The sequence below is a fragment of the Ammospiza nelsoni genome, chromosome 9 (genome assembly GCF_027579445.1).
Source record: "Ammospiza nelsoni isolate bAmmNel1 chromosome 9, bAmmNel1.pri, whole genome shotgun sequence".
Taxonomy (NCBI): domain Eukaryota; kingdom Metazoa; phylum Chordata; class Aves; order Passeriformes; family Passerellidae; genus Ammospiza; species Ammospiza nelsoni.
Genome location: NC_080641.1, coordinates 12,580,557 through 12,593,028, shown reverse-complemented (window position 1 = coordinate 12,593,028; position 12,472 = coordinate 12,580,557). Strand labels below are relative to the sequence as shown.

The 12,472-nt window shown below is 44.6% G+C and overlaps 1 protein-coding gene across 1 annotated transcript in view; it reads right to left on the bottom strand.

Moving 5' to 3' along the window:
* Positions 1-315: 315 nt before the first annotated feature.
* Positions 316-12,472, bottom strand: part of NIBAN1 (niban apoptosis regulator 1) — a 54,311-nt gene continuing 42,154 nt past the window's right edge. Inside the window, exons 7-14 of the mRNA XM_059478251.1 lie at positions 11,033-11,137; positions 10,776-10,938; positions 9,791-9,978; positions 9,381-9,542; positions 7,242-7,352; positions 6,589-6,696; positions 5,590-5,701; positions 316-4,541 (exon numbers count right to left, since the gene is read on the bottom strand). Coding sequence (XP_059334234.1) covers positions 2,875-4,541; positions 5,590-5,701; positions 6,589-6,696; positions 7,242-7,352; positions 9,381-9,542; positions 9,791-9,978; positions 10,776-10,938; positions 11,033-11,137 — 2,616 coding nt within the window. The 3' untranslated portion in view covers positions 316-2,874. The remainder of the gene's footprint in view (positions 4,542-5,589; positions 5,702-6,588; positions 6,697-7,241; positions 7,353-9,380; positions 9,543-9,790; positions 9,979-10,775; positions 10,939-11,032; positions 11,138-12,472) is intronic.

Genomic DNA, 12,472 nt, shown 5'->3' with positions numbered 1-12,472 from the left:
AGCCCATGGTGGGCAGGGACGTACTGAGAGCCCCGTCCAGCCTGGCCTTGCACTCTCCCACGGATGGGGCAGCCACAGCTTCTCTGGGCACCCTGTGACGGGGCCTCACCACCCTCACGGCGAAGAACTTCCTCCTAAATACCCAGTCCAACGCTCAGTGTGAGGCCGTTCCCCCTCACGCTGTCACTCCCTGCTATCCTCAAAACTCCCCTCTCCGTGCTGGGAACACCGCCGTCACTTCCAGCTCCCTGAGGAACGTTTCTTTAATAAAATCCCCCAAGTTACCACACCCTCACAAAAGCAGCCTCCCAGCAATGGAAGGGAAGAGCGTCTTTATTTCCGCGACAAGCGTTTGTACAAAGTTCCAAGCAAATACAAATACATGTGTTTCATATTCTGGCCCTTAACAGGGGGAGCCCCGTGGAGCTCCACATCCCAGCCCGCTCCCCTCAAGGCACCCGACTCTCGGCCGTGGGCCGTGAAAAGCGATTTATTTATTACAGTTCACGGCTTGAGAAGGAAACTGCAAGAAAGCAACAAAAACAAGGGAATGGCTGCATTATTATAATTTCTGATCAGTGGTCCCACGTAACCTTGCAGATTGCTGCGCTCTTCTAACCAAGCAGTCGCTGCTAACCAGTTGTGGTAGACTAGAAAAGCACTACTTTATCCATTTGCAAATGGGCAGAAGAAAATGCCCAAAACCAGCAAAAAAAGTCCCATGGCCACGAGGAACTGCAATTTAAATTATACAGGCTGAATCTCCCCCATCCTTACCCATCTCTCTGGTGAAAAACATCTGAGCATCTGCATTCAGCAATGCAACACGTATCACAGGAAAATATTAGCCAGATCTAGGCCTGCCACAGTAATAACTCCAAAATTACCATTATGGAAATACTTATGCAAAATGCTCTCTGTACAGATGTATCTGATTCATATTAGAATGAATTAGTTTCCTTTTGCAGGAGGCTGAAGTATTTTTTGCTGCCATGCTGTCTTTCATAGAAAAAAGTACTAAAACCCCATAATGTCCCCTAATTTTAGCGTAAAAGGGCTGCTTGCTGCTGCGTAACTCTATAGAGCACTTTATAAATTTGAAATCACTTAACATTCAGTACCAATTTAAAATACTTAATGATTTGTAAAAGTGAAGCAGCTGTCAGTGAAATAACCAATGATTCGTAAAAAAAAAAATAATATGCTGGCAGTGGTTTGTATGTTTCCAAATTGGTATTTCTGCATGAAATAGAAGGAGGAAACGAGTCAAAGTACTTCTGCAAGGAAAACGTCTGTGACCTTCACGTTTCCACACCACAGTACAGCTTCTAGAATAAATAAGAACTGCATTTATTTTACTGTAGTGACAGAGTAGTTAATCCAGTTACTCAGCAAGGTTCCTTCCTCACACAGTAATATTTGCCTGTTCCTCTAGTGTCAATTTTCTGTTAATAATAAAGAATATTTTGATAGCATTAAAAGACTTTGCACAGTTTGCTGAAGTTAAATGCTAACACATATTATGCTCCCTGGACTTTGTTATTTCTTTCTGTGTCTTTATGGGGCATAAATCCTGCAGTCCTTGCTGCAATTATAATTAATCTTTGCTGTCCTGCACTGTGTGACATTCAGAAACAGGCTCCAAACACCAGGCCAGAATTTCTTAAGTGCCTTAAACTGACCTCTAAAGTGAGGTCTTGCATTTGAAAGGCCAATTTACTAAAATACTGGGTTTCATCTCCAAGCTTTTCTGTGCAAACCGAGATGCAAAAAACACATTTAAGCAACTCTGTGCCAAGATCATGGCTTGATACAGATCGTTTGTATGAAAGCAACTGTCTCATTTTAATAACTGCTTCTGTAATGTGATTCTGCCCTCCAAAATCTAAGCACATGAAAAACAACCTCTGGCTGCCTGTCACTTCAGTTAATATCTGCATTAGAAATTAGATGCAATGATTCTGGTATTTCACAATTGTTGCCTCTTATTACATGATTTCCACACCTAAAAAGGTCTACAGACCTGAGTAACTCAGTGAGATAGGGAATGGCAGGGCTCAATATTCTCTATGAAATAGCTGTAAGTGAATCTATTTTATGGTGGGATTTACACCAGAGAAATCCTGCCTAATGGTTATAGTTATTGTAAACATTCTCTTCTCTCCCTTCCATAAAACAAAACAAAACAAAATAGCCATAAAGTGCTCTGGAAGGCTAAATAACCCCGAAGTGCAGAGTGGGACTGAGAAACCTGCTCCCATACTTTCCCCTTTTTAAATACAGCAATAAGAGAAAAAAAAATTAAAATCAGAATATTTGCTTGTCTTTCAGATCTGCCAAAACTTGAAAATAATTACGTAATCAGTTTGCAGATTTTGCACAGTGTGGCTTTTCAGCAATCTACTAAATCAGCTATTTGGTTCTGTTTACTACTAAAAAATGTTTTTATTTCCTGTATACTGCATGCAAACACTAAAAGCATCCTTGAGTACCAACCACCAGAATCAGAGCGGTACTTGTCAAAACCATGCATTTAAAAATCAAGAGGATCCCTAAGAACAGCTAAGTTGTTAAAATAGGCTGATGATAGTTGGGCGTTTGAAGCATTCAGTGGTCACATTTCCAGACTTTTTCTCTAGCTTTAAAAGGGAGCAGATTTGAAGTGACAGATGAGATTCCTCAGCAGTAATCTGGTTTTAACCAGAACGAAACCCATCACCCATCCCTCAGGAAGGGATTCGTGGGAAACCTGCAGGAGCTGGGGACACCACAACAAAGCGCATTTCCTCCAGCCCCGACCTGAACAAGTATTCAAAACTGAACAGGGATTACTGGAGCGAATAGGTCCTGCAGGGCTGGGCTGAAAGCTGCTCTTTACTCCTCAGAGTTTTGCTGTGCAGGACCATCTTCTCGGTGCTCTTCTGGGAGAATCGCTTTTCCTGCGGTGCTCTGAACTCCTGCGTGTGAGGAGGATTGATCTCCCGGCTCCCCCTGTGGCCACCCCGGCTCTGTGTGTGCCGTGCGCTCTGCCCTGGGCTGCTCCCGGCGCTGCTGCGGCTCCAGGCACACGGGCTCCAGCAGTCCTGGGTTGGCTCTATCCAGGATGGGCACGTCCCTCGTGGCTGCATCTGCAGCAGGGCTGGGAACGGGGCTCTGTGTCCCACCGTCCTCCAGGACAGCGTGGCTGTTCCCTGTTCCTTCCTGCCCACACATCGCAATTCCCGTCCGTTCCTCTGGCTGCTGCCTCTCACCTCCCGCCCCTGCATACCGCACACCTGGTTTGCTCTCCGCCTCTGCCTTTGCCTCCTGAGGCGGAGCCCAGCTCTCCACCAGCCACGGTGCTTGTGCCCCCCTGGGCACGCTCTCTACCCTCGTACCATCTGTCCCCAGGCTGGCTGAGGACGGTTGCTCCTCCTTGAACTCCACACATTCCGTTGCATCTTCACTCTTCATCTTCTGGCTCACCTGAATTTCTGCCACAGCCACTTCGCTCAACTCGTAGATCCCATTATGGTGCTCCTGCAACTTCAGCAGCTCGCTCTCGCAGACCTCCTTTATGTTCTCAGCTGGAGTATCTGCTGGGATCTCAACTGTCAGCGTCAGCAAACTCCTTATCTCATTCACATCATCGGGGGATTTACAACTCTTTTCTTCTGACTGGCTGTCTTTTTTAGGACTATCCCCAAACTCTGCTTTCCCTGTCTTTTCATCTTGGGAGACAATCTTTGTCTCAGTACTCTCACCACTTTCTTTTTTACCATCCCCTTCAAACCCTGTTCCTACTGCATTTTCACTCTGAGATAGTTTTCCCATAGTTTCATTTTCTACGTTACTTTTCTTTTCTGCACTCGCTAAAATCTCTGTATCTGTTACACTCTCAGGTGGGAAGGTGAGCTTTAACTCAGACACTTTTTCCTGTGCTGTGCTTGCTTTCTCAGTGCTGCTGGCAGACACACCAGCTGTTACTGTTTGACTCCCTGAAGTCACCTCTTCTTCCACGGCTCCTTCAGGTACCTTCAGTTCTTTTTTAGGGCTAGCTTCAAAATTTTTTACTGCAGTTTCAGTCCCAGAAGCTACTTTTTCCTCCATGGCTTTTTGCTGTGCCTTGAGTTCTCCCTCAGTGCTCACTACACACTCTGATACATTCTCCAATGCACTTTTCCCCTCTCCAGCTCCTTGTTTAGTGTGGCCAGCCGAAGGGGACTCCTGTTTGTCACCAATGTCTGTAACAACCACTGCTTCCCTCCTGCTGGCCTGATCACCAGCTGCACCAGCAGAGGCGCCTGCCTCTTTGTCTGGTGACTTTCCCTCCTCAGCATCCTTCTCCCAGACGATTTTCCCTGTCACAACGAGCGTTTCGTCCCCGTGGCTCTCGGTGTCCGAGCCCTCAGCTCGGGGAGCTGCGGGAGCCTTGGCGGGGGTGCCCTGTGCTGATCCCACGGGGGTCCTCAGCTCCGTCAGGCTGGACACGCTCTCGCAGGGCACGTTCAGGTTATCCTCAAACAGGTTGTGCTTCCTCAGAACGGCAGCTTCGTTGATCACTGAATAAAACAGAAACACCACACTGCTTTGGGAAGGCTGACAGAGGCACAGGGAACAACATACAGTGCTTTCCCAAGTTTATGTAGTACATTTTGATATTAAACACAATACTAACATTCATTTTCAGCTTTCTTTTAGTTCACATTTCTTTTCTGGGACGGGGATTTTGTTTTTTGAATAATGGCACTTTAGTATTGACCCAAGCATTTCTGAACCAGAGGACCCACAATGCACAAGGGTAATGCTTCAGTGCAGAAGAATTTACATTGAATATGCCAATATAAGTCTGCTGGTTACAATTATTATACTGCTCTTTTGGAATGGGAGTGCCTATGGCCTGTGAAAATATCCTGTGCAGTACATCTGCTTGTCTGTTATCCAGGGTATAGACAGACAAGCACATATAGAGAGACACAAGTATTTTAGAAGTATTTATATATATATAAATGTATATATATATGTATGTATGTACATATACATATAATACATCTATATATATACACACACATATGTATATATAGTATTTATTAGGAATAGTCTCGTTTTCTGACACAGAAGCAGAGAGATCTGCAAGGAGTACTGCACTGGCATCAGTGAGTACTGGAAACTGAATCCAGCAGTTCATTTCATTTGAGAAAATTGATCTCTGTTACCATTAGTCTTTGCAATTCTCTTAGTCTTGCAACTGGCATAGTCTTGCCATTTAGTCATCACCAAATCTGCACAAGTAAGGACAGAATCCCCCTCCTTGGCCCAGGGAATCGAGATAAAGTGAAGTTGCCATAATTACATTTTGTTAGAAAAAGGCTTGTGCCAAGCCACCACTCCTGAGTTCCACAGATTTAGTAAAGCTGCCCCATAAATCAGATTTTAGGCCTTGCAACACATCTTCAGTGAGCCAAATAAAAAACACTGTGGGGACATAACCACCAGTGTTGGAGAAAGCGGGACAGGAGCAGCCAGGTGAGAGCTCTGGAAAGCTCTGAAGGAACAGCTCATGGGCCACAGGCTGCAATGTTATCCCTGTCAGCTCAGAAATGTTCTCACCTTTCAGGGCCTCTTCAAGCAGTGTCTGATGTAAAATCTCTTCGTACACGTTCTCTACTTGGATCACACTTGTGTAATCAGCAAAAATGTACTGCTCATATCTCTGCAGCTCCTGTGCAGGTAGGGAAGAAAGGAACAGATAGAGAAAACTGAGGGATTCTGAGTCCTACTGCAGCCAAACAGCTCAGAGATGCCATGGAGCAGGTCTTGCCACACCCCGTGACAGCTCCTGGGGTGCACTGTTTGAACTATGACTCCCTGAGCTACGTGTGTCCACAATCAATTATGTACTTACCACACGGTGTTCCTGCAGTACAACCACAGGTAAAAGCACTGCAGAGCACTGCCTGCTGAAACAAACAGCTGCTGAGGAAATGCCTCACAACTTGTTTGTCCAAGGAGGCAAATCCACGGTGCATGGGAGATGCGGGGTTTGGTTTTGTTTTTCTAATAGGTGTGTAACACTTTGAGCTCCCTGATTTACACTCATCTGTCTAACTGAATCACTGTCATCAAGCAGCTGCTTGGTGGTCTATAAAAAAGTAAATTAAGTGACCTCTGCCCATTTCTAGAAAAGGCACCTACATAAATCACCTGGAGGTTTTCAATTAAAAGGTCAGGACTTGGCGGGGCCTGTCAGCTGTGCCACACTTTGGCTTCTAGAGCTGGCTGCTCATTTCTGCAGAGGCACAAATACAAAAGGCTGGTGGGAAACTAAACAGGAAGGGCTTGTGGAGGTGTGCTCCACCACTGCTTCCTCTGTGACAGAGACATGAGGTGTCTGCACGCATATACCAGGTGATAAAATGCTTGTCCCTGTGCTCCACACCTACCCAGCCTGTGAAGTGGCACATCTAAGCACTGAGCAGGCAGGAAATATGCACAGTCCTCTGAGACAAAACAGCCTGTTTTGACAGTTTTAAGGAATTACTGCCAAGGTGCTGTTCCTCCCCTGCCTTCCCTTATTGGTTTTTGAGGTTTTTAGTCCCAGACACCTACTGGTTTGCATGTTGAAGCCAGTGTCTTCTGCATTGTGGGCAAGGTAATCTGCACCAGTGCCTCCTGGAATATCTTCTTGCGGATGGTGCTGCTGTCGTAGTCATATTGCTGCCAAAACACACCAGAGAGAAACAAGCCCACACGTGCCTGGGTTATTCACCACTCCCACAGGGAACTGCTTCCTGCCAGCCTGCAGCTGCTGCATCACAGGTGCACAGGGTTGGGATGGCCATGCAGGTTAGTCCAGCTCCTACAAAATCACTCCAAAATCTTCTGTTCTGGGATCTCTTTTGCTTCTTTTAACTCCTAGGCTAGAAACAGCCCCTGACTGCCCTCTCCGGGTGTTTCAGCACTGCCCTTTCTGAGAGTAACCAATCCCACTGGCAGGCTACTTGTAAAGTTAATTAAAATTATTTATCCAGATCCACAGCATATTAATAATCTGATTTACCTACAATTAAAGCGACTGCACATGCAAATACTTCTGCAAGTGTCTGCCCAGAACTAGGTTTTATCCCCCAAATGGGCAGCTTTGCTAAGTGGCACCAAATCAATATTTTCAGCTTATCCTCTTTCAAATACTGAGGTACATTCATATAAAATATATTCTGTTTCCAGAAAGGCAGCCTGCAAATGTGCTATATGACATTTACCTTCAGCACTCTCAGCTTGACTTTTTCAATGGTTGTTGCAACTTTGGCTGAGTCTGCCTGGTGGCTCGGAGAGAACAACTGCTCAAATGTATAAACTGCATTTTCCATCAGCTAAAAACGGTAATTAAAAAAAAAAAACTGTTAAAGACCAGTAATATCAAATTCCTGCAAACATGATACGCACAACTGTTAATTTAAATTGTGTTTCTGAGAAGGTGCTCTGAAGAGCACTGAAATGCTGCAATAAATAAATAAAATTAAAGCTGTGGTATCATTGTCATGCTGTCCCAGTTTTCTTGTACAGATTTGATCTCATGTCCCCACCCAAACTGATGGTAGCAGAGACAAAATGTAGAATTGATTATCTGTGTATACAGACCACAGTCAAAACTCATTATCCCTAATAAGAAGATTCCCATTAACTTCTATCATTAATCATTAATAAACAGTATTTAATCATACTGCACATAATAAACAGTATTTAATCATACCGCACATCATTTTCGGTAGCTTTCATTATAATACAAATAAATAATCAGCAAAAATCACACAGAGTGCAATCATTTCTCACAGTATTATGCTAAGCTGGCATTTACCATATTTTCAGCTTATCATTAAGAATATTATGCCCCTACTCTGAAGTTATTTCAGACAAACAGTTCTGCAAGTGGTAATTGAGTCTATTTAATGAGGCTTTGCCTTTTCTTTAGCTGTTCCCGTTCAAATTTTAACGTTTTCTTATTGGAGAAGTACCGGGAGATATGCAGGGGGGCCATTCCTTCAGCCAGTTGAGCACCGTGCTCCTAGATTTCCTGAAATTGGCCACTAGAGGATGCCAGGCTCCCGAGGCAAGGAATCCTGCTCCACCCTCCACCCGAGGTACATTTTAGCCAAATACTACACTAACACAGACATGTCTGATTTCACTTATTTATGAAATTAACGTCCACGGACAAAAAGGGAAACTACACAATATTTTTATGAGGAAAATACCAGCCTCTTAAAGAGGAAGATGCAATAACAGCATGTTTTGAACAACTCCTGTTATAATTTAACTTATTTCTTGTTAATTTTGACTCATGTCCTGTTCAGAGAAAAAGCGACCTCTTAATTTATATGGGATTTATTTTCTGTCTATTTCTTTGTCTTGACTCATGGTCTTCACTCGATGAAAGACACTTTATTTGGCAGCATTTTGGAATAGTCCCCCCTGAAAGACCCAGACATGAAATCAGAATTTTATTTCTGAGTAATTCCTTGGCTGCTGGTCCTGGCTGTACTCAGAAGAGCTGCTTGTAGGAAAACCCTATCCCAGCACTGTCCTAGACACTTGTTTTCCATATTCATAACTTCCACTCCATAGATCTGGGCCAGATCCCTTTCACAAGATTACTGAGCAGATTAGTAAATTTCCCAAATACAGATTAAAATCACAGGGTTCAGTTTAGAGCTCCAAGGCCAAATCTGCCTTGTGATCTGGCAACTGAAATCAGTCTGCTGGCCAGCTCCTCAGACACTTCTGGCCAGGCATCCAGGAGGAATCCAGGCAAAGCAGACTTATAGCCTGTACCTGCACACATAAGACGGGACAAAGAGCTGGAGTTCAGTTTTCATCTGGAATGATATTGTCACCTCCACCAGTCCCCTGAAAAGTGAGGCTGTATAAAGTACCTACACCCTGAAACATCTGGCTCTGAGTTTCTAACATTAATTGCTTTACTTTATGTTAGTGAGAAAATCAACTACCAAGGAGGAGACATTCCATTTTGGTAAAACACATTTAATACCCTTCCTGAAAAACCAAGCCTTGGGAAAGGGAATCAGGTGAATTTTAGCCACCCCACTAGTTACACAACTTTCTTGGGTGCTGAGACACTGGGAATTCAGAATCTGAAAGTTCAGGGCAACAGATGATCCATGCAAAGTTTTCATGCCTTGCTGAACAACTCACACACAGAGAGTCTCACAAATACAAGTGTCAAGCAGCTTTTAGCTGGTTTTCTCAGGTTTTGTTACTTGTTCCTTGCCTGAGAGACACTCTGAGGCTCTTTCACAGCTCTTATCAAGATTCCTTTGAAGCAGATTAGCAGGACAAAACTAACCTGTTCTCCCAGGAGGAAAAACTGGATCTTACAGTACCTCTTGCATGAAGTTCTGTGTCCTCTGAATCACAAAATCGATGTGATAGACCTTGAAGCGACTCTTGAGGTCCTGCAGGAGCTCCTGGAGCAGGTTCACTTTCAGATAGCAGGGCTCCATTTTCACCGAGTTGAAGGGCAGGGTCATGAGCTGATCCACATTCTGCATTCCCATGCAGGTTGAAAGAAAGCAACCAGAGGTGAATTTTTAATAGAGAATGTAACAATTTGGCTTTAACCCAAATTCTGGTATCTGCACTTTAGTTGCACAAATAGCACAAGACTTTCTAAATGACAAAACCAGGTGCTCACGTGCTTCCACCTGGGAAAGCAAATCCTGCTGCCAGCCAAGGCCTAGCCCAGAACATCCTTGTGCTGGTACAAAGGCTCCACAGCTCTGTTTTGTCTTACCTCCTTTAGCCTGGTCATGTCATTGGTCTTCTGGAAGTCCTGGATGATTTCATTCACTTCCTTGTCAAAAAGCGCACGCACTTCTGTGAATCCGGAACTGACGGGGCCCATGAGCTCCTCCAGGATGGAGGCAAGGAATGGCTGGATGTTCTCTGTGCAGCACTTCTGGGCAGGCTCAGAAACACTGGCTGGAGGGTCACACAGGACAAAATTGCATTTAGAGACAGTGAAAGAAGTAATTGGAACTTATCTCTTTACAATTAATTCAATGGTTTTTGTATTTTTCCCTGGAGTGACACCTCCACAGAGGTGATGAGTGTGTGCAAGGAGTTCACAGTTGTATGAGTGACAATGAAAACTCTTGTCCCAAGCCTCACCTAAGCAAACACTGCAACTGGGGGCACTGTGAGGGCAGAGAAATGGGCACCTCTCAGTATCATTACCAGCTATTTATTTATTTATTTATTTGACAGCTTAAGCAACACCAACAACATTTTGCCTGCTCTTTACATTCCTTTTTATATTCATAACAAAATTATGATTACTTCACAGTAAATAAAAAACACCTAAGAAGCCTTTTGGCTTAAATATTCTTTGAAAGCCCATGGACTTGTCACATAACCAGAACCTGGTTTTGTGGTGCATTCCTAGAGATCAGGTTTTTTAATTATGCTCACGTGACCTGTATCTTCACTACCTAAGACTGTGCAAGTAAAAACGAAAGCAGAAGGAACAACTCTGATCAGGATACTCAAAACCTGTCAGCTCCAGTTCGAGAAGACCTGGTATTATCACAGACACAGTAGCCACAGGTATCAGTTCCCACCAAAGGCAGCAGAGCCTCTTTTGTGTTCTGAAAATTGATGTCTCCGGTTGGATTTCTTAAAACACACAAGGATTTCAAAACAAGTACATCTGGTAATTTGAGCAACACAATGGGAAACGTTGGAGAATTGCTCCAAAGCACAGCTGTTCCTCCACTAACCTTTGATTTTTCCAGCTAAGAAGTTCTTGGAGTTCAGAATCTGATCCATGTCTGAACGAATGGTCCCTTCAAGAGTTTTTGCAAATTCTCTACATTCTTCTTTCAAGGTGTTTAATCCTTCTGCCACCTGCTGCTGGACTAAGCCATAGGTTTCCTCTACGATCTGGACCCAAATCAAATTGAGAAGCAGAGATCAGAATCAGCACCCACAGAGAGCTACCATGAGCAACAGCTACTCTACAAGTGTCAGTCCTTACCCCAAACCAGGCTCGTTTCCTGTCATTCCTCTTTCCCTTCATTTTAGGCAGGATCATTGTCTGCAGGTTAGGCAGCAGTTCCTCCATCACCAGGTTGCTCAGGATCTGTATGGTCAGGAGATGAAAATGCCAAGTTCACACCCTGTTCTTTACCTGAAGCACAGAGTGATGTGTGCAGGCAGTGGCTCAGCTCTCCCTCCTTCCCAGCTGCCAGGAGTTACCCACAGAGGCTTTGCACTCTCTCTGCCTAGATTTGAACTGCAACTCCTTCCTTACCTGCCCCACTCAAATGCACCAAATAAATATGCAAGACTTCATAAACATCTGATTTTGGGAGTCTAGGCCTCCCTCTCCATGTTTTTATTTATGGACATTGTCTCTAGCCTGAGAAAGCTGCACCAACAGTCCAGCACAGCCTACATTCAGGATCACATCCCTGCTGCACCCAGCTGCTGGCTGACCCAATACAGAGTGCAAAAACACCCCTCAACTTTCCATTTTCATCCATTTTCAGGGATTTTTTCACTCATGTCTGTGCTCCCAGACACTGCACCTCATGTATTACAGCTGCCAGAGGAATCTGAGGCATGCACCAACACCAGCAGAGGGAACTGGCAGAAACTAGAGCAGCACAAGTAAAGAAGGACTCTGACTGCAGCCCAGTGTAAAACAGGGCATAAACAGCCAGTGTGGAAATACAACACACAATACCTGCTGTAATATACCTCTAAAATACCTCAAATATGCAATACACTTTTATTGGAGTTTCATTTAGGTACTTAAAGATAATAACACAGCAGCACTTCACATTCAGCACTGCTGACTCAAATGTCTGTCAAAAGCAATTCACTAATTCAGGTCCTGAACTAATGGCTCCCTTAAAAAAGATCTCATGAATAACCCAAACTATCACAAATAATAAACGTGAGAACAGATCAGATGGATTTAAGAGCCAAGGGAAGGGCATGAAGCTGTGTCAGGGCAGGGTTAGGTTGGCTGTCAGGGAAAGGTTCTTCCCCAGAGGGTGCTGGCACTGCCCAGGCTCCCCAGGGAATGGGCACAGCCCAAGGCTGCCAGAGCTCCAGGAGGGTTTGGACAATGCTGCCAGGGGCGCACAGGGTGGGATTGTTGGGGTGTCTGGGCAGGGACAGGGGCTGCACTGGATGATCCCTGTGAGTCCCTTCCAGCTCAGGATATTCTTTGATTCCACAATTTTATATTGTGAAGAATCTTGAGTTCTCTGGGAACATTTTTAAGGCATTGGTGGATCTTCCCTCAGGTGCCTGGGCTCACGCTCCCACTCCAGCCATGCTGCAGCCCCAGTGTGAGCTGACACTGTGGGGACTCAGCCACCACAAATAAGTGTCAGCAAATACATTTCTTGGCATTCTTTAGGGATTTTACAGCAACAAATTTCAGCCTGCTTGCTCCAAACCACTC